The sequence below is a fragment of the Barbus barbus genome (genome assembly GCF_936440315.1).
Source record: "Barbus barbus genome assembly, chromosome: 23".
In the NCBI taxonomy this organism is placed as follows: Eukaryota; Metazoa; Chordata; class Actinopteri; order Cypriniformes; family Cyprinidae; genus Barbus; species Barbus barbus.
In genome coordinates this window covers 25,308,280-25,327,403 of record NC_136751.1, presented here as the reverse complement: position 1 = coordinate 25,327,403, position 19,124 = coordinate 25,308,280, and the positions used below count along the sequence as shown (strand labels likewise).

General features: G+C 36.1%; 1 protein-coding gene across 1 annotated transcript in view; it reads left to right on the top strand.

The window, feature by feature from the left end:
* Positions 1 to 19,124, top strand: part of LOC306842597 (voltage-dependent calcium channel subunit alpha-2/delta-1-like) — a gene marked incomplete at its 3' end in the record, with an annotated part of 99,302 nt that overhangs the window by 60,678 nt on the left and 19,500 nt on the right. Inside the window, exons 18-24 of the mRNA XM_079373552.1 lie at positions 56 to 130; positions 9,029 to 9,100; positions 9,694 to 9,765; positions 9,844 to 9,905; positions 10,006 to 10,082; positions 17,696 to 17,756; positions 18,051 to 18,148. Coding sequence (XP_079229678.1) covers positions 56 to 130; positions 9,029 to 9,100; positions 9,694 to 9,765; positions 9,844 to 9,905; positions 10,006 to 10,082; positions 17,696 to 17,756; positions 18,051 to 18,148 — 517 coding nt within the window. The remainder of the gene's footprint in view (positions 1 to 55; positions 131 to 9,028; positions 9,101 to 9,693; positions 9,766 to 9,843; positions 9,906 to 10,005; positions 10,083 to 17,695; positions 17,757 to 18,050; positions 18,149 to 19,124) is intronic.

Sequence of the window (19,124 nt, the reverse complement as noted above, 5' to 3'; positions counted from 1 at the left end):
ATGGTGGTCTTCTTTTTTGAGGTGTCCTCACTGTTCTCCTCTTATTTCATTTCAGATTGGTCCAAATGGATATTATTTCGCTATTGATCCTAACGGTTACGTGCTGCTCCATCCAAACCTGCAACCAAAGGTACTAAAGCATTTTCTCTACCCAAATACCACATTTATGACCCAGGAGGAGGTTTTGAGGCTGTTTGTGGTGGGAAACCATGACATACTTGTCTAATACATTTGTATCTTGTTTGACATTGGTGTTATTTAACATCTGTAGATTTGTATCTCTCTCTCTCTTTATCACTATATCCCCAAAAATCTAAATCTTGCTGACCTCAAATTTTGAATGGTGGTGTAATCTAGAGTTTTGCAAATATAATCTTATATTAACGTAATCGCAATGATTTTTTTTCTCTAAATTTTGCATTGATACTTTAAGTTGTTGTATCAGTATTAATTTAATCTCCCACAGTTCAATTAATGAAGAAGCAGGTTCTTATAGAAGCCCATTTCCACCACATACGACAAAAAAAAAACATAATTATGATCAAATAATTATGACATTATAAGTAGTTATAATTATGGCGTACAAAGAGATATAAAGCCTTAATAAAAATCAATTTCATTATGATACAAATTTTCACTATGTCAGATTCAATTACATTACATGTCATAATTATGGCTTAAAATGTCACTATTTAAACTTTGTATGTCATGTTTCATAATTATGATTTATCAAAGCATGGTATTTTTTTCTTATGTGGTGTTTGGTGCAGTTTCAATTTTCTGATTGGAATTTAATGTAATGCATTGAATTTTGACATATTACAATACCCAGCCCTAATATCATCCATTTTTTCCTTCCATTCATATATTTTTATAGTTAATAACACATTACATTTATCTATCCCATGACACAAACGGGAAGATCAAGCATCTGCGACTGATTCAGCTCATATCGTTATTGACAAGTGTATCTGACCTCATATGTAAAGTTGTAGATTTAGAATGTATGAACATGCATTTGCTGTGTGTAAACAGCTGCTCATAGAGTTTTTTCCTTTGGATCGAGCACACAAGCCCCTCTGCTGGGTGAGATTTACACATAACCTTTGCAAATCGCCCGAAGTAATACGCCATGCTTCTGGCAGCGAACCTGCATACATGTTTCTCAATGCAAGTCCACTACACTTCTTACATATCAGTCTGTTTCCAGGTTCCTTTGATTCTGGTATCCAGCCACACACATAGGCCAGTCTGTATTTCATCTTTTAAACAAAGAATGTGAAAGAGAAAAGAGATCATGTGTATGTGTTTAGGGTCATAGTTTATCCTTGGTCTGGATGGTAAAAGCACCGTCCATCACCCAGTCTAAGACAACCCCAGCCCACCATGACAATCTCGCAAGTTAAGGAGGTAAAATGCATTAAATATATTATGTCTGGTTGGCTGTAGATTGAAAATCGTTTAGACGTTCTCTGATTTAAGCTCAAAATGCAATCGCAAAAAGTTATACATGTGCAGGACTCGACAATAAGGATGACTCGGGGCCAATGTGAGAACTAACATTCATCGTAAACATTTGGTTTTGGGTGATGTATTTATGCTATATGATTATGCTAATTGAAGTATGTAACCAAGGTAATGTTATCTAGCCTGCTAATGTAGTTTTTTTTTAAAATTGTGACTTGTGATGGAAGTGTCAAACTAATTGTAATGTTTTGCACCATATTCCATTGCTTTCCAAAAAAAAAAAAAAAAAACAGTTTGAATTTGTAGTTATAGGACTTTTTTTTACATAGTTATAGGAAGTTATAATATATTTGTGTATGCATATGGTATGTACATTTAATTTTTTGTTGGTATTGTTGTTATTGTTATTAATTATATTAAAATAAAATCATATTTAAAAAATAAATTAGAACTCAAATTATATACACTACGGGTACAAAAGTTTGCGGTTAGTATTATTTATTTATGTATTGAAAGAAATTAAAGCTTTTATTCAGCAAGTATGCATGAATTGATCAGTGAATACTTTAAAAGTATTACAAGAAATCTACATTTATTTTAAACTATTTCAAATAAATATTTTTTTAAACCTTCTGTTCTTTAAAATAAAATCCTGAAAAAATATAATGTTTCTACAAAAATATTAAGCAGGACAACATATTTCAGCATTGATAATAATAAGGACTACGTTTTAAAAACATACAAAATATATTAAAATATAAAACTGTTTGTCTTTTTAATTAGAGTAAAATTTATTATTACATTTAATTATTATTACATATTACATTTAAAGCAATAAAAAAACTTTCAAACCCCAAACTTTTAAACGGTCTTTTGTATGTAAACGGTATTGCTTTAAATGTAATATTGCAAAAATATTACTATGATTTATAAAGTAACAGTTTTCTATTTTAATATATTTTAATGTTTTTAAAATGTATTCCTTATTATATCAATGCTGAAAACTGTTGTACTGCTTAATATTTATATATATATATATATATATATATATATATATATATATATATATATATATATATATATATTAATAATATATGTACAGTGGGGAAAACATTATTTGATCCCCTGCTGATTTTGTACATTTTGCTCACTGACAAAGAAATGATCAGTCTATAACCTTAATGGTAGGTTTATTTTAACAGTGAGAGACAGAATAACAACAAAAAATTCCAGAAAAATGCATTTCAAAACAGTTACAAATTGATTTGCATTTTAATGAGTCAAATAAGTATTTGATCCCTTCACAAAACATGACTTAGTACTTGGTGGCAAAGCCCTTGTTGGCAATCACAGAGGCCAGACGTTTCTTGTAGTTGGCCACCAGGTTTGCACACAACTCAGGAGGGATTTTGTCCCACTCCTCTTTGTAGATCCTCTCCCAGTCATTAAGGTTTCGAGGCTGACGTTTTGGCAACTCAAACCTTCAGCTCCCTCCACAGATTTTCTATGGGATTAAGGTCTAGAGACTGGCTAGGCCACTCCAGGATCTTAATGTGCTTCATCTTGAGCCACTCCTTTGTTGCCTTGGCCGTGTTTTGGGTCATTGTCATGCTGGAATCCAAAGAGCTGGATTTTGGTCTCATCTGATCACAACACTTTCACCCAGTTCTCCTCTGAATCATTGGCAAACTTCAGGCAAATCCTCCAGTAAATGTGCTTTCTTGAGCAGGGAGACCTTGCGGGCGCTGCAGGATTTCAGTCCTTCACAGCATAGTGTGTTACCAATTGTTTTCTTGGTGATTGGTGGTACCAGCTGCCTTGAGATCATTGACAAGATCCTCCCGTGTTGTTCTGGGCTGATTCCTCACCGTTCTCATGATCACTGAAACTCCACGAGGTGAGATCTTGCATGGAGCCCCAGACCGAGGGAGATTGACAGTTATTTTGTGTTTCTTCCATTTGCGAATAATGGCACCAACTGTTGTCACCTTCTCACCAAGCTGCTTGGCGATGGTCTTGTAGCCCATTCCAGCCTTGTGTAGGTCTACATCTTGTCCCTGACATCCTTGGTCTCTCACTGTTAAAATAAACCTACCATTAAAATTATAGACTGATCATTTCTTTATCAGTGGGCAAATGTATAAAATCAGCAAGAGTCAAATAATTTTTCCCCCCACTGTATGTATATAAATGTGTGTGTGTGTGTGTGTATAACAGTACATTTTAACAGGGCAGGTAAAAATATGAAAGCGAACCAGCGGAAAAAATCCTTATTGTTGAGTCCTAATGTGTAACTCTGAGAGATTTCTTCGCTCTTTCAGCTGTCTGTGCCTGAGGACACCTGGCTTGTAAGTTAGAGCAAGTGCTGAAACATGTCAGTGTTATTGCTGAAATGTTGGGTCAGAGAAGAATGATGTTTGCTGTTAAATCGACCTTGAAAAAACAAAGCTCCAGGTCTTATATATGGAGAATATTAACTTCAGTCCACAAGCCAGTCAAATCCAGCATACAGAACACATTTCCGTCCTTGGCATCAGTAAGAACAAATGTTATGACATATTTCCATCTTGCCTCAAAGTTCCATCCTCCAGCTTTTGCATTAAAAGAAACGACAGACTCTGAGATGTCTTCCACTCCCCATCGTTTATGGAAAAGACTTTGAAAAGACTTTACCGAAACAAACTCGTAACATAACTTTTTTTTTTTTTTTTTTTATGAGCTCATCTATATCGTTAAAGGCATAAAAACGAACGAAATACATGCGCCATGACAAACATAAACGCCAACGTTATTGTTCCCAGCGGGACTCCATGTGTGGAACAGGCTGCGCGATCCGGTCGGTTTTACTTTAGTTTAGCGAGCCGACTCTGATCACATCTGAAGGCTTGATCTCTCAAGGACAGATGTTGAGATGCGATCTGGTCCGGCCGCAGATCGGCAGGCTGATTGAGAGAGACACGTAGGCATGGATTGAATCTCTGAACCGTGGATGCCGTACTTAACCCCGAGCAGCGCTGATATGCAAACACAAGCCCCTAAACCATGGGGTGCCAGATCTACTGGAAACAGTTCAAAGTGCTCCACCAGCATCCAGCGGTGCAAAACACATGACTGAATTTGTCGGCTAAAGTTAAGAGAAAGCGACCACTTCGAACGAACTTTGGAGAGTCTTTCAAGGAGACTTTGAACACTGCAGGAAGGGCTAATTTGATTTTGACAGTGCAGAAATTGAACAAACCCTCATAGTATGTCAGCCATATGTTGTCTGCTCGCCAGAGATCGAAATAATTGTGTTCAAACAGTAGGAAGGCCTACATGATGGGAATCGATTTATAGCATGCACTTTTATTTCTTTCAAACGTTCTCATCTATGATGGATTACCGTGTTTTACAATAACAGCATTGTTAACAAGTGTGGTCTCTTTCAAGGCTTAAGTCAGTTTTTGGCACCATAAATAATCCCCTTTCTGTTTCCACTGAAATCCTCTCCATATTTCTCATTAGAACAGGATTCAGAGCCGTCGCCGCAGGCTAAGTAAAAAGCTTGCTCTTACGTTCCCTGAGGTGAGACCATGCAAATTGTGGTAGATCCAGTCCGTTCTGTCATAGAAATAGTGAAATAGTGCTCAATAGCTCGTTTGGCTCCTATAGTTGTAGTACGATATCTAGTATGCCTTCCTAACCATAATGTTAGGGACCTTGAACTGTAGTGTATTTATTACCAAATATCATTACTGAGCTTAATGTTGTAAATTTTATTTATTTAAATCTGAAATTAAAATTAATTAAATTTCAGATTTTTATTCTAGGTTGCATATCACAATTATTTTTTTCGGCACCGGAATAAAATATAAATATACATATATAATTTAAAATCTCTCAGTTCTGACTTTTTTCTTGCAATTTTGACTGAAGAACTCAGAAATGCAAGAAAAAAGTTGGATTTGCGAGACAGAATTCTGAATTTTTTCTCACATTTCTAACGTTAATTAATTCTTGTAATTCCGACTTCATGTCCCTGAATTCTGAGTTTACATCTCACAATTATGCCCCCCCCCCCACGTCCTGGTATAAAAAGTTTTTTATAAAATAGTTTTTTTTTTTAAAGTTAATTGCAACAGTTTATCTATCAATTCTGACTTTTGTCTTGCAATTTTTAATTTTAATTTACATTTCAGAATTGTGAAATAAAAGTTGCAATAGCCTTTGTATTATTATTAATATTTTATTTATTTATTTATGTTTTGTTTAATCCAGAAAAAATAGAATGTGGTGGAAACAATCTCAAAAAAATGTATTTGTTTATTTGAAATATTTTGTGTTGCAATGAAAGTCTTTACTGTCACTTTTGACGATTTAATGCACCTTCGCTGAATGAAAAGCATTCATTTATTTTATTTTATTTTTTTTAATCTTACTGGCCCCGAACTTTTAAACAGTAGTAGTCCTACCCCGCTAGTTAAGCTAGTTTAGCAGCCTAGTGGGGATGCCAGCACTCCAACAAAGCATGTCGGGAACCAGCATCCAAAACACAGCATATGCTTATGATCAGTCATGCTGGTGGTTTCAGCGGGGATATGACTTCAGTAAGTGTGTGTAATGGTTATCAGGAGTGCTAGCATGCCATCTGATGTTTGTTTGTGTCTACAGCGTGAGAGTTCATCGAGATATTTCCTGTCTGGCGCATCAGAAAGATAATGGTTTTTATTTGTTCCAACCATTACCAGATATAGAGGCGAGTTCAGCCTACTGTAGCACGTTCAGCACTTGCATCCAATGTGTATCTCAAGCAGTTGGTATTCATGTCATGTGCTTGTAATCTTGAAGGATTCGGTAATGATTTCTTCATACGGCAGATCTGTTTTCTCGCTTGACCTCCATTTGTAATGCGAACAACAAAAAGATGATTTACTGTCCAAGTGAAAACACACGAGTGAAAAATGAGAAGGAGAAAAGGGAAAGGAAAAATGTTTGCTGAGACGGTACATTACCTGTCCCACAGTGGCGTTATGGGGGAATTGACTGCCTGACATGTTTTTACAAATTCTGATGCTTTTTTGGGCTCCTAATTGGCAAAATGTCCTTTTCATGATCCTTTTCAATGGATAATATGATAGGGTTGTAATATGATGTTACATGTTTTGTAAAACTGGCATTGCCTGTGTGTTTCAGGGTGAGGGAGGGATTTGGGCAGGACACTCAGGAGCTTGTATAAATCTTCCTTTCCTGTTTATAAAAATTATTGCTCCTTGGTCAACATATTCTGCATGAAAGATGTTTGGACTGGCTAAAGATGGTAACTCTGTAGATTCTTTGACTGCGTTTTAGAATAATACTTTGTTTTTGTTGAATGAAGTGCCCTAGGAAGTATTTGCATATTTAAAAAAGAAAAAAAATGGAAAGGCAAAATATTTCACAAAACGTTTTATAGGTTTTAAATAAAGCAATGAATGTACTGTATAAAACACTTAGTGAATCCCTTTAAGGGAACTGACCACTACTAAAACAACCTTCCAAAAAAATAATAATAGTAATTTAAATAAATTTTAATTTTAATTAAATAAAACTTGTAAAATGTTTTTTTTTTTATTCTTTACTTATTTATTTATTCATTCATTCTTTCTACCTATTTAAAATAATTTATCTTCAAAAATAGCAACCCAACAACTGAAATAGGTTCTAAGAAATTAATTTTATTTGTTTGCTTTTTCAATTTATTTATTTGTTTATTTGTAACTATATAAGTATTGACCTCCAAAACAACAACCTGACAAGTGAAATAGGTTCTATGAAATGTATTAATTCATTTATTCCTGTATTTATTTATTTGTTTGTTTTTCAAATTCATTTATTTATGTAAGTGTAATTATTTAAAAGTTTTGACCTTTCTAAAACAACAACCCAAAAAATAAAAGATGTTCTAAGAAAGAGCTTGTTTCAATTTATTTACTCATAGATACTACTTTTCTCAAAGTCTAATGTAATGATATTAATGTCGTTTTTAAGTATACCGTAAATTCCCAAATACTTTTAGGGGACATTAAGTATTAAGACATTATGTTTTTCAATTTTGTGTTATCATCTCAGCAAGAAAAGAGCAAGTATTTTTGGCTCGGAGCCACTGTATGCTCAGTAGTGTTCATGAGATGGTTTTTTAATGAGGCCTTGAGTTCTTTATCTCTCTCTTGAACACTGTAATTAGTGTGATAATGGGGTTAGTCACCGTGACTCTCAGCGGCGTGCTATTATTATCACGATCAACTTAAACAGTGACGCCCACATGACACGTTTATGTCTGACGTTGGGCATCCGGCGCTATTCAAGCGCAGAATATCTTCACACTTGGTAGAAAAGAAATAGTTTACATATTTTCACAGCCTATATAAGAAGTGCCAGACATAGTTTTCATCAGTCTCTCTCACGCTCTGTTAGACTGACACATGAAGCCGACACATGTCAGTCATATCTGGACGATGTGGGGGTCCCCCAGGGGCCAGTAGCAGAGCAGAGGGTGACCCCGACACTTTGAAATCCTTCCATAGTGTTATCTGTCTCTCATTACACTCCTGCTTCATATTCACTGTTTTGCCTTTGATTTTGTTCTCAATTATATGTCCCTCTTCTTTCTTTCTTTCTTTCTTTCTTTCTTTCTTTCTTTCTTTCTTTCTTTCTTTCTTTCTTTCTTTCTTTCTTTTTTTCTGTCTGTCTGTCTGTCTGTCTGTCTGTCTTTCTTTTGTCTGTTCATCTTTCTTTCTTTCATCTGTACATCCGTCTTTCTTTCTTTCTTTCTTTCTTTCTTTCTTTCTTTCTTTCTTTCTTTCTTTCTTTCTTTCTTTCTGTCTGTCTGTCTGTCTGTCTGTCTATCTGTCTGTCTGTCTGTCTGTCTTTCTTTCTTTTTTCTTTTATCTTTCTTTCTTTCTTTCTTTCTTTCTTTCATCTGTATATCTTTCTTTCTTTCTTTCATCTGTATATCTTTCTTTCTTTCTTTCTTTCTTTCATCTGTATATCTTTCTTTCTTTCTTTCTTTCTTTCTTTCTTTCTGTAATGTGAAATGTTTTGTCTCATGTTATTTATTCATTGTCTCTGTTTTTGATCCTCTCCTCTGACCGTGTTCATGCTTGCTCTACATGGTGCATGTAAGAGTTTGATTGCCTCATTTCACTTTCTAGCATTTCTCAAGTCATAGATTTGATGTAGGTGCCAGTGTTGTTAATGTGTACATGAGCAATGTGACGTGTGATACATACAGATGAACCAATTATTCAAAAAATGTGAATGTTTATGAAAAGGAGACACAAAGGAGATTAAATGTAAATAAAATACCGATTTATTTTCCATGAAAGGACTGAGTTTAATTTATTTTCTTCCTTCTCTGTGTAGAAGAACATATTAATCAGATTTATGCCTACATAAATGAACTTTTTAAACACTGTGTATTTCTTTAGCTCAACAGAAACTTTCACTGTGATGTATTGTAGACCTGGGTTACATTAACACTCAACGTAAAGCTGAAAGTAAACTATAGAGAGAGAAATGTTAACATCATTTGGTTCCTCTTTAGAACCCTAAATTCCAGGAGCCTGTTACACTGGATTTTCTGGATGCAGAGCTGGAAAATGATATTAAAGTTCAGGTATGCCACAATACACGCACCAGTATTATTTTATTGCCATATTGATGAAACACCTGAGAGGTTTTGATTTCATGTGTAAACACGTGCCGTGTGGTATTTCAATACTTACAAATGCTTACATTTCTGTTACAAAACGTGCTGAAAACACCCTTTTGCTCAAGGGATGCATAGTTAGCTTAGATAGTAGGGATTTATGATAGTAGTGGACATAATGCCTGACCACACAAGTCACAGAGCTTTTTTCTTTTTGTACAAAATGAAATGCGTTTGCAGAAAATGTACATTAGGAGTGTAATTAATTACTGTAATTTGATTATAATTGTAATTTGAACCTTGCTACGTGTACTTTTTAATGTAACTTTCTCTTTGTAAATATACTTTGGCCAGTTCAAGAATAATTTATGCAATTTTATTTGAAATAATTAAAAGAGACACTTTATGTATATCCTTGTATTGTTTAACTGGAGTGATTAATTACTTTTTTAGAGTAACTTCTTAAACACTGTAGAACCAGTGTAAAAGTCAAATTACCATGGTGTTGCCATCATTACTATAGTTAACACTGATTATTCTGATATCTCTCGCTCTCTCAGATACGGACTCTGATGATTGACAGAGACCCTGGGGAGAAAACAATAGAAACGCTTGTGAAATCTCAAGATGAGGTGTGTAGATCTTATATATTTCTTCTTCTGCACCATTTTTTCCCCTTTAATTTTTTTCACCTTTTATTCCAATATCAGAGATATATTGATCGAGGAATCAGGACGTACACCTGGGCGCCGGTTAACGGGACAGACTACAGGTTTGTTGGCTTTACCTATGCAAAGTGTTTCATAACCCTCCTAAGTAGTTGTGTGTATAAAACATGTTGTCTTTTTCCTCTGTGTGTGGGTGTTCTGCAGCCTGGCCTTGGTTTTGCCTGAATACAGTCTGCATTACATCGAGGCAAACCTGGGGGACACTATAAAACAAGCCATGTGTGAGTACCGTCTGTTCGCCCAGAACACTCAAACCAGCTCCCCACGTTGAGCAAACACACTATCATTTATTAAAGATCAGATAGAGCCTTCGTCATGCAAAGCTATTGTTTTATGAAATAGCTGAGACTGCTCGCAAATATTTCTCATCGGCTTGCGAGAGAGGTCTGGCTGTTTGTGTGTGTGTGACCTCGATTGTCAGGGCTGCTCTCTGTATTAAACTGAGGTCCAGCTGGTCTCCACCCATCCTGAGCAGTGTAGCCAGGCGTTTGATCTGACTCTCCCCAGCACACAGGGGCCCCGGCTGGGAAGAGAGACTGCGAACACTCCCTCCCCTCTGGACATGTGCTGCTGAGCTCCAGATCTGCACACATACGCAGACGCTCAGCTCATTTGGAGGAATATTCCAGGTTGAGCTCTGTCGATGGCGTGTGGCTTGCTGTCAATTTAGAAAACTGAGTCGAAAATGATTTTGAATCATATCTCGTTACCCCATACACTTATATTTCCGTGGTAATTGACATATGTTGTCGATAGAGCTTAACTTGTACTTAAGCCAGAACATTCTTTAAAGGAATAGTTCACCCAGAAATGAAAATTGCTGTTATTTTTCTGGATGTTTTATGTTGCTCCTTTTCATATAATGAATGTTTATAGTACCTAAAACATCACTATATGATTATATGTAGTCTAAATGGCTCCTGTAGAAGTCTTTTGAAGCTTTACGAACAGACCAAAGTCAGAGAGGTGAATTCGAGAACCAGATCAGTCTGATGTTTAAACCGGTTCCTGAAAAGAACTGGATTAAAAGAAGGATTCTTTCCGGAATCAGAAAATGTGTTTCATTAAAAATGTCAGAATGGTGACTATTCCTTAAACCAAAGAAGATATACATTATCAGAGAAGCCTTCACACACACATTTATTCTACATAAATGCACGTGCAAAATACTAAGTCTTTCTCTGATCTATCCTTTCTGCCTTTCCATCTTTAAATGGCACAGCACAATGGGGCAAGTACTCAAATATCTCTTTGTCTTTTACTGTTCCTTCACTGTCTGTTCTCCTGATTTTAGTCATTTTATTAACAATTATTTTTTATTTACATTCATTTATGCATGATTTTAAGTTACATCTTCTATGCTTAACTCATCCATTCATTTGAGTAGCCTGTATTTTGTTGCGCATGGGCTGTAATATCGACCGATTATTAAACAGTGTTTGGTGCTTGTCTAAACATGCATGCACAGATATGTTAAAAAAATATTTTTATTGCCCATGAAAATGACCACCACATATTGCTAGTGTGTTGCTATGTGGTTGCAGAAGAGGTGTTCTGAGCAGTGTTATTGTTTTTACTATTAATAGTACCTATTAATATTTTGAATGAACTTTTATTTCTATTGCTGTCAAGTAAATTAATTGTGAGTAATCACATCCAAAATAATTTGACATATTTAACATATTTAAGAATTGTTTACGTGTGCGTGTGTGTATTTTTATATGATTTATATTATATATAAATAGATATATATATATATATATATATATTACATACATTTCTTAAATATATACATGTATGTGTGTATATTTATATACACAGAACACACACATATATTATGTAATCATTTACTTTGGATGTGACTAATCGTGATTAATTGACAGCACTAATATTTTCAGATCATTTTAATTTCTTTAGTATTTTTATGTACTTTCATAATTTTTATTAATTTTTTTAATTAAATTTCTAAATTTATTGAAATTAGTTTTTATTTCAAATTTAGTTTGAGTAATTTTACTACTTTAATTATTTCAGTTAGCAAAGGAAGCATTTTTCATTTTTGTTTAAGAAATGTTTTTTTATTATTATTAAAACTGATAGCACACCTTTCCACAACAAGCCACACTATTTGTTGTATCATTCAGGCCCATAGCGTAAAGGCTTGTGAGATGAACTATGAGTTTTATTCTTGCAACACTGCACAGAGGCCATGCTACTAGAATGCAGAGCTCTGAGCCAGAATCCCTTCCCCCTTCTCACTGTTCATCAGCATAACTATTTTAGCATAACAGTGCTTTGTAAGATCACATAGCTTCAACTTGAGTCATTACTAGCAAGAAAGCCAACAAAGGAAATTTTAGCTTGTGAAACAATGAGTAAAGCAGGTTTTGAAGCCTGGAAGGGCCACAGAAGGTCATATTGTGGCTTGTAAGCAGTAACAATCAGCTACTTGAGGAAACTCGCTGCACAAGCGGTCACAGGAATTTGACGCTTTGTACGCCAGTTATAATTGTGTGTCTAATTTATTACGTGCGAGCGTGTTTGGGTGTGTGTTAATGTACTAAAATTACGATATTTCTGTATCCTGGCGTGTGCTACTGCAGATATGTGTGAGATGTGGTATCTGTTTCTCTCTCTTCCTCCTCGTATTCCCTCTCTCTCCATTTCTTGTCGTAAAGGATCCTGGCATAGGTTTACGGGCTCGTAAAGAGGCAGGTCCATATGGTTATTGAGAAAGGGGAAAAAGGCAGCGGCACAGGGGTCAGATTTTGTGGTGGTCTTCAGTGTGCTCCTGAATACCTTAGGAGCCCGACTTTGCACTCTGGGAGCTCCACAGGGCTTGTTTGACCAAAGCCGAAAGCCGATTGTAAACTTCAGAAAGGCAGAACTATAGAAGTGTGGCTTTTGGGAGCCGTGTAGAGCAAATAATGAGAAGAACAGGTGAACGTGAAGTTCTCTCGAGGGATGTGTCCTTACGGCTGGTCGTAACCGAAAACTGTGATGATGGACTCGGGTGCTTGAACCTGGCAGAATCTGAACTTGACTGGATCTTAGAAGTTGATTAGCCTCACATGTGTGTGTCACCAAGTACTCAACACTGCAAAAAAAAAAAAAATTATGGTCGTAACGCCCGTTCACTCCTAGGATGGTAACTATTACGATAATGAAAGATATAGATTTAAATGTTGAAGAATAGCAGAGTTAACACCATAACTATAACGATAACGACGCAGAGGAACAATATCGTTGGCAAAACCAATATCGTATTTTTTCCATTTGATGCAAGCATTTAAAGTGACAAGACTATGTAACAGCAGTGTGTGCTTATAATAAACAGAACATTATCATCTGTTGGTGTAGATGCTAAAATAGTTATCGTTATAGTTATCTTTAGATTTATGGTATTTATATACTGGCCTTTTCTTAGAGCTACATGACAAAAGATACTGTCTTGTTTTCTGTAAAATGCATCAAAATTAAGTCAGTTTATGCTTAAAACAAGAAAAAAGAAGATATTGGCAGATATTGTTTTCTTGTTTTAAGGAAAACCTCACCACATTTTCCAGAAAACAAGCCTTAGGGTCAGATTTACTTACAGCTTGTGCCAACACACTCCATCTTTTGGCATTAAAATAGTGCTGTCAGGATTTACTAAAGACGTGCAGTGAAGAATTAGCGCTGAAAAGGCGTGGACACAGTTATTTTTGCACCTGAGCTTATTGAATATGCATTTGTAGGAGTTTCCCTTTCAGACGCAAAATTAATGGAAGGAGAGTATTAAAATGAATCACGCAACGCGATTTACTAACGTTTGAGCTCGTCAAATTACTGGTATTTGCACCATTATTTGACGCCCAAAAAAAGCATGTCTTAAAGCAAGTGGTAATTCGCGCTGCTCTTGGTATTGTGCTGGTCATTATGGAAATGATCTGGCTGTATGCACATTGTCAGTAAATCACCTGCAGAATTGTCCCCTCCCATCTGCGCTTTTATGGGATTGCGCTCTAACGCTATTTTGCCCTATTTAGTAAATCTAGCCCTTAATATCTTCTCAAATAAATGCATGTTCATTTAAGAATGTTTTGTTTGTATTGAAAAACAAGACAAAAATACTGAGAAAGAAAATAATTGGTTGCAGTGAAAAGTTTTTGTTGGAGATCAGAGATGCTGAGAGCATTAGTTTGAGAAGAAAAGAATCCGACATGGTGTTAATTATATTGACGGCAAATTCAGAGCAGATGTGTAGCCATTAACTCATTGACACATTTGACAGAAGCTTCCAACACATTTGCACACAAACAAAGGTCTAATACCACCCTGTTTTGACATGCACAGACACACCGTATCACGTCAGTCTCCTTGTCTATCAGCTGGTGATGGCTGTGTCATGGTTTTCTGATCAGAAGCTCTGCTAATGGCAATAATGAGAGCAGAGCTAATGAGGGACTGTGTATAGACACATAGTGTGTGTATAGTGTATAGGCCGCAGATTATGCTTGATTGTATTTGCAACCCCCCCCCCATGCTGCTTGTCAAATCTTGACAAAATTTTAGTATTTATATTCTGTAACAATATTTCTTCATATTTAGTAGAATTTTTTTTATATAGATTTTCAGTTTTCATTTTAATATACATTTTAGTAATTTATAATTACAACTTAAAATTGTTTCTTTATTTGTTTTTAATTATCTTTAAATGTTTCTTTATTCATATATGTATATATAATTTTATTCCATTCCAGCTTGATTTCAATTAATGGAAATCATTTTGAATAGTTTTAGTTAACAACAACAACAGTGATGATGACTCAACAATGAAACTCAGTAACAATCCTAACAACTTTCACAGATTCTGTGCAACGGCTTCCAAATTTAGGACTTCTGTATTTAATTAAACCATGCTCCTTATTTAAAACACATTTTAAAATACATTTGTGCATTAAGAAGTTTTGAGTGATGCTTGTCCATGCAAATCTTGCAACCAGATCTGAGTGGATACATTTATGCAGTTTCAAAGGTATTGTAGGTAAGTGTTAAGGCATTGCTACTTTTATAGTATAGTATTTTATAGTATTCTGGGTGATTGCTAAGTAGCCCAAGGCAAGATTACCCACCGTCAAGAATCTGTGATATTCTGGTCTCTAGATATGGCTGTGGTCCCTCTTTCAGTCAGTGAAATTGTTTTGGTCTTTTGTCATCTGCCAAGTGAACATCTTTAGTCAGATCACTTAGTAATATGGTAAAAAAAAGAATCGCAATACCACCAAAGTTGAATACTAAAGTTTAAAACTCCTAAGTATAGCCTTCAAGGGCATCACTTAAAAATATAAACAAGGTACTTCAAATCTGGCCCTGGAGGTCTGCTGTCCCGCAGAGTTTAGCTCCAACCCTGATCAACATCACCTGGCTGTAATAACTCTCTTGTAATGCTGAAGAACATGATTTGCTTGCTCTGGTGTGTTTGATTAGGGTTGAATTTAAACTCTGCAGGACAATGGACCTCCAGGGCCAGATTTGATGAACCCTTAAAAAATAAAACATGAATATTTCTGGTTCTAAATTCAAAGCTGTTTTAAATTAGCCAATAAATGCACACCTTAACCCAGTAAATTCAGTAACACATGGCAACTCATGGCTTTAGTAAAAATATGTAAATTGGATGTAGCACTATTTTATTCCTTTTGGTTCTCTAGTGATTCTTCTTTTATTAGATTCTGCAAACAATTGCCTCAGCCAAGAACACAATGTCGTGTATGCACAGCAAGCCATCGGTTCGCAACAATATATTAAGACCAACTGTTTTGAGTTGTTTTGTCTATCTCTTTTGTTTATACTGATTTTATTACAATCGCAGTTGATTTTTATTGTTTTAACATAAAAATTAGGGTTAATCCTTTGTGTGGCTTGGTGAAAGTGCAGTCCGGAAGTTTCCAGGCAAAGCAACTTCTCCTGTATTCTGAGATGGTCTGGTTCTGTTTTGATCTACTGGCTCACATTAATGGCTGATTGCGTGTGCACCTTTGATGTACAAAGAGAGTTTGATGTGACTTCACCAAACACTGGCTGACCTTTTTTTTTTTGCTGATCGTTAATACCACATGCCAATTTGTTCAACCATCATGTCATTTGATGTTTTCATCAAGCGTCAGAATTATTTTACCATGCCTGCCAAACTTTCCGCTCACTCCTCTCGTAACTCTCTGTGTTGAATGGAAAGGACTGTCTGCATCCATTTCTTCACGTCTGTAATCTCAAACTCACGTCTTTGTTGTGTGTCCAGACTTTTGCTTAATCTGAAACCGCCATCGTCTCCATGTGCATGTTTTATATGAAATGCTGTTTTCAGAGTATCCGGTTTACAATTTTGGATGTCTTTTGGGACTGTGTTGGACTGTGGTAACTTTGTCTTTCTCTTTGTCTTCTGATTGGTTGGATTTTCACCACAGGGAACAAGGGCAAGTACTGCACCCTTCTCTTCTCAGACCTTCGTGTTTTATTTCATTCATCAGTTATTGTATCATTTATTTTCAGTGTCATTTGCCTGCATCTATTTTTGTCCTTTTTTCCAGAGCAGTCGTGTCACATCTGTGTATGTGTGTTTTATTAAAATAATCTTTCACTTCTCACGAGTGCATTTCATATCACATACACTTTTTTTTTGAATCTATAAACATTCATTCTGCATGCTGTTAATTATTACTTTGTTTGTTTGCGTGCCAACTTCTCCTGTAAAACAACTTTGGTCAAATCAGCTGATATGGGTTTTTCAATGGCCAATGTTGATACCAATAACTAGAGATTAGGGTTACATTTTATTTCGATAGTCCACTTTAGACATCCTACTAACTATAAGTAACTTTGTAACTACATATCAACTAATTCTCATTAATTTGCAATTGCATGTCTACTAACTCTCAGTAGGGTAGGTTTAGGGTTAGTAGAGTAAGTTGACATATACTTGCAAAGTTTCTAATAGTCAGTATGTTGTATGTTGTGGACGCATCAAAATAAAGTGTTAGAAGATATTAAGCAGGCAGTCTACTAATACTCTAATGACTGCTAGTTGACATGTAGTTGTAAAGTTACTTACTGTTAGTAGAATGTCTAAAGTGGACTATCGAAATAAAGTGTTACCGAGATTAGTATGAGTGCTAAAATGCTGATATACTGTATGTTATATCCCTGTTGACAAAAATCATCTTAAATCAGCCTAAAATGGTTTGATGGTCTCCCATGCTGGTCTATTGACTGGTTTTAGAGGCTTTTTGGGCTGTGGAGAACAGCTAGACCAGCTAGACCGACTTGGCAAGGCTGCAAGACCATCTTAAACCAGTTTAGGCTGGTTTTGTGCGTTTTTCAGCAGGGAAAGACTACTACAATTGATTTAACATGCCAGTTTCTTTTGTAAAACATGTTGGGTTTTTCAATGGCCAATGCTGATACCAATAACTAAAGATTGGCATGGTTGCTACAATGCTGGTGTGATATCCCTTTTGGGAAAATTTTTTTTTTTAAACCGGCCTAAAATGGCTTGACTGTCTTTGTTGGTCTCCCATGTTGGTCTTTTGACTGGTTTTAGAGAGTTTTGGGCTGTGTATACCAGATAAACCAGCTGAAGACCAGCTTGGCAAGGCTGCAAGACCATCTTTAACCAGATGTACATATACAATGAAATAACATTTTGTTATGCCATATTTACTAGTATTTCATTTGGATAGTTACCATCTATACCAGTCTAATCTCAGAATTGCTAAATATTAAGATGGATATATAGTTTTAAATGTTTTCAATATGCTGTCTAAACACATTTAAATATCTCTCTCTCTGTCGGTAGCCTTTGAAACCATGCAGCAGGAGAAATCTGAGGAATATGGGTACACCTTTATTGCACCCAGGTAACACACACACACACACACACACACACACATACAGAGCAGAAACCGCAGACCTCCCACAGGGTTTAGTCGTGACAGGTTTATGTTGACTGTATCTAGACTCCATTGGTCTTTGAAGGCCTATAAATTCACACCTTCAGACCCAAACTTCATTCCCCTTAACAATGGATCCCACAGACACGGCAGCAGAAATGTTTGGTGAAAACGTCATGCTACTTGAATACACAGGCCGCACTGTGGTCATCAGACTGATTGTGTGTTTTTCTGTGATTAAACACTAATAATGTTTTTCAGGGAATACTGCAAGGACCTCAAAGTCTCATCCAACAACACCCAGTTTCTGATGGACTTCAATGAGTATATTGATAGGAAAACTCCAAATGATCCTCTGTGTGAGTGCAAACCTGAACACATTTATCCATCGTAAAGTGTGAGCTCTGTCCCACAATGCAATAAGCTAAACTTGACCTTCATTTTCTTGTGCGATGACTATAAGCTGTGCTTGCTTATTTATGTATTTATTAGTGCTGTCAATTGATTAAAAAAAATAACGAATCACATTTGTTTCTGAAATTAATCACAAATAATCGTGATTAATCCCACCTAACATTAAAGTTTTACTATTATATTGCAATAATTTCACATTCAATCTTGAAATTAATGGAGAAACAACATAAAGGTATATTTTTAATATTTGTTTAATAGCATCTTTTTTGGGGAAGTCGTGGCCTAATGGTTAGAGAGTCACACTCGTAATCCAAAGGTTGCGAGTTCGAGTCTTGGGCTGGCAGGAATTGTAGGTGGGGGGAGTGAATGTACAGCGCTCTCTCCACCCTCAATACCACGACTGAGGTGCCCTTGAGCAAGGCACCGAACCCCCAACTGCTCCCCGGGGCTGCCTACTGCTCCGGGTGTGTGTTCACGGTATGTGTGTGTTCACTGTTGTGTGTGTGCACTTTGGATGGGTAAATGCAGAGCACGAATTCCGAGTATGGGTCACCATACTTGGCCGTATGTCACGTCACATGATGTTTTATTAACAAGGTTCGGGAGGAGCGCTTCAGATACTTAGCCTAATTAACACAGGAGGTTCGCACTCAAGTTAATCAATGTACAGCTGACATACCTCTGTTCATTTGACGGATAATCAGCATCCCTCCACCACCCCTTCTCCACTCAAGAAGGTATCACTAGAGTTCTCACCACACTATGGGGGGGGGGGGGGGTACTCTGGGTCCGGGCCATTCCCCAGGACAGCACGCCAACTACGCATTACTATACTCGCCAAATACGCATTATCTTACTTATGCTAAATATATGTAAGTTTGAACTCGTGAATTTCACTTTATTTGCCTGAAGGTGAGTATC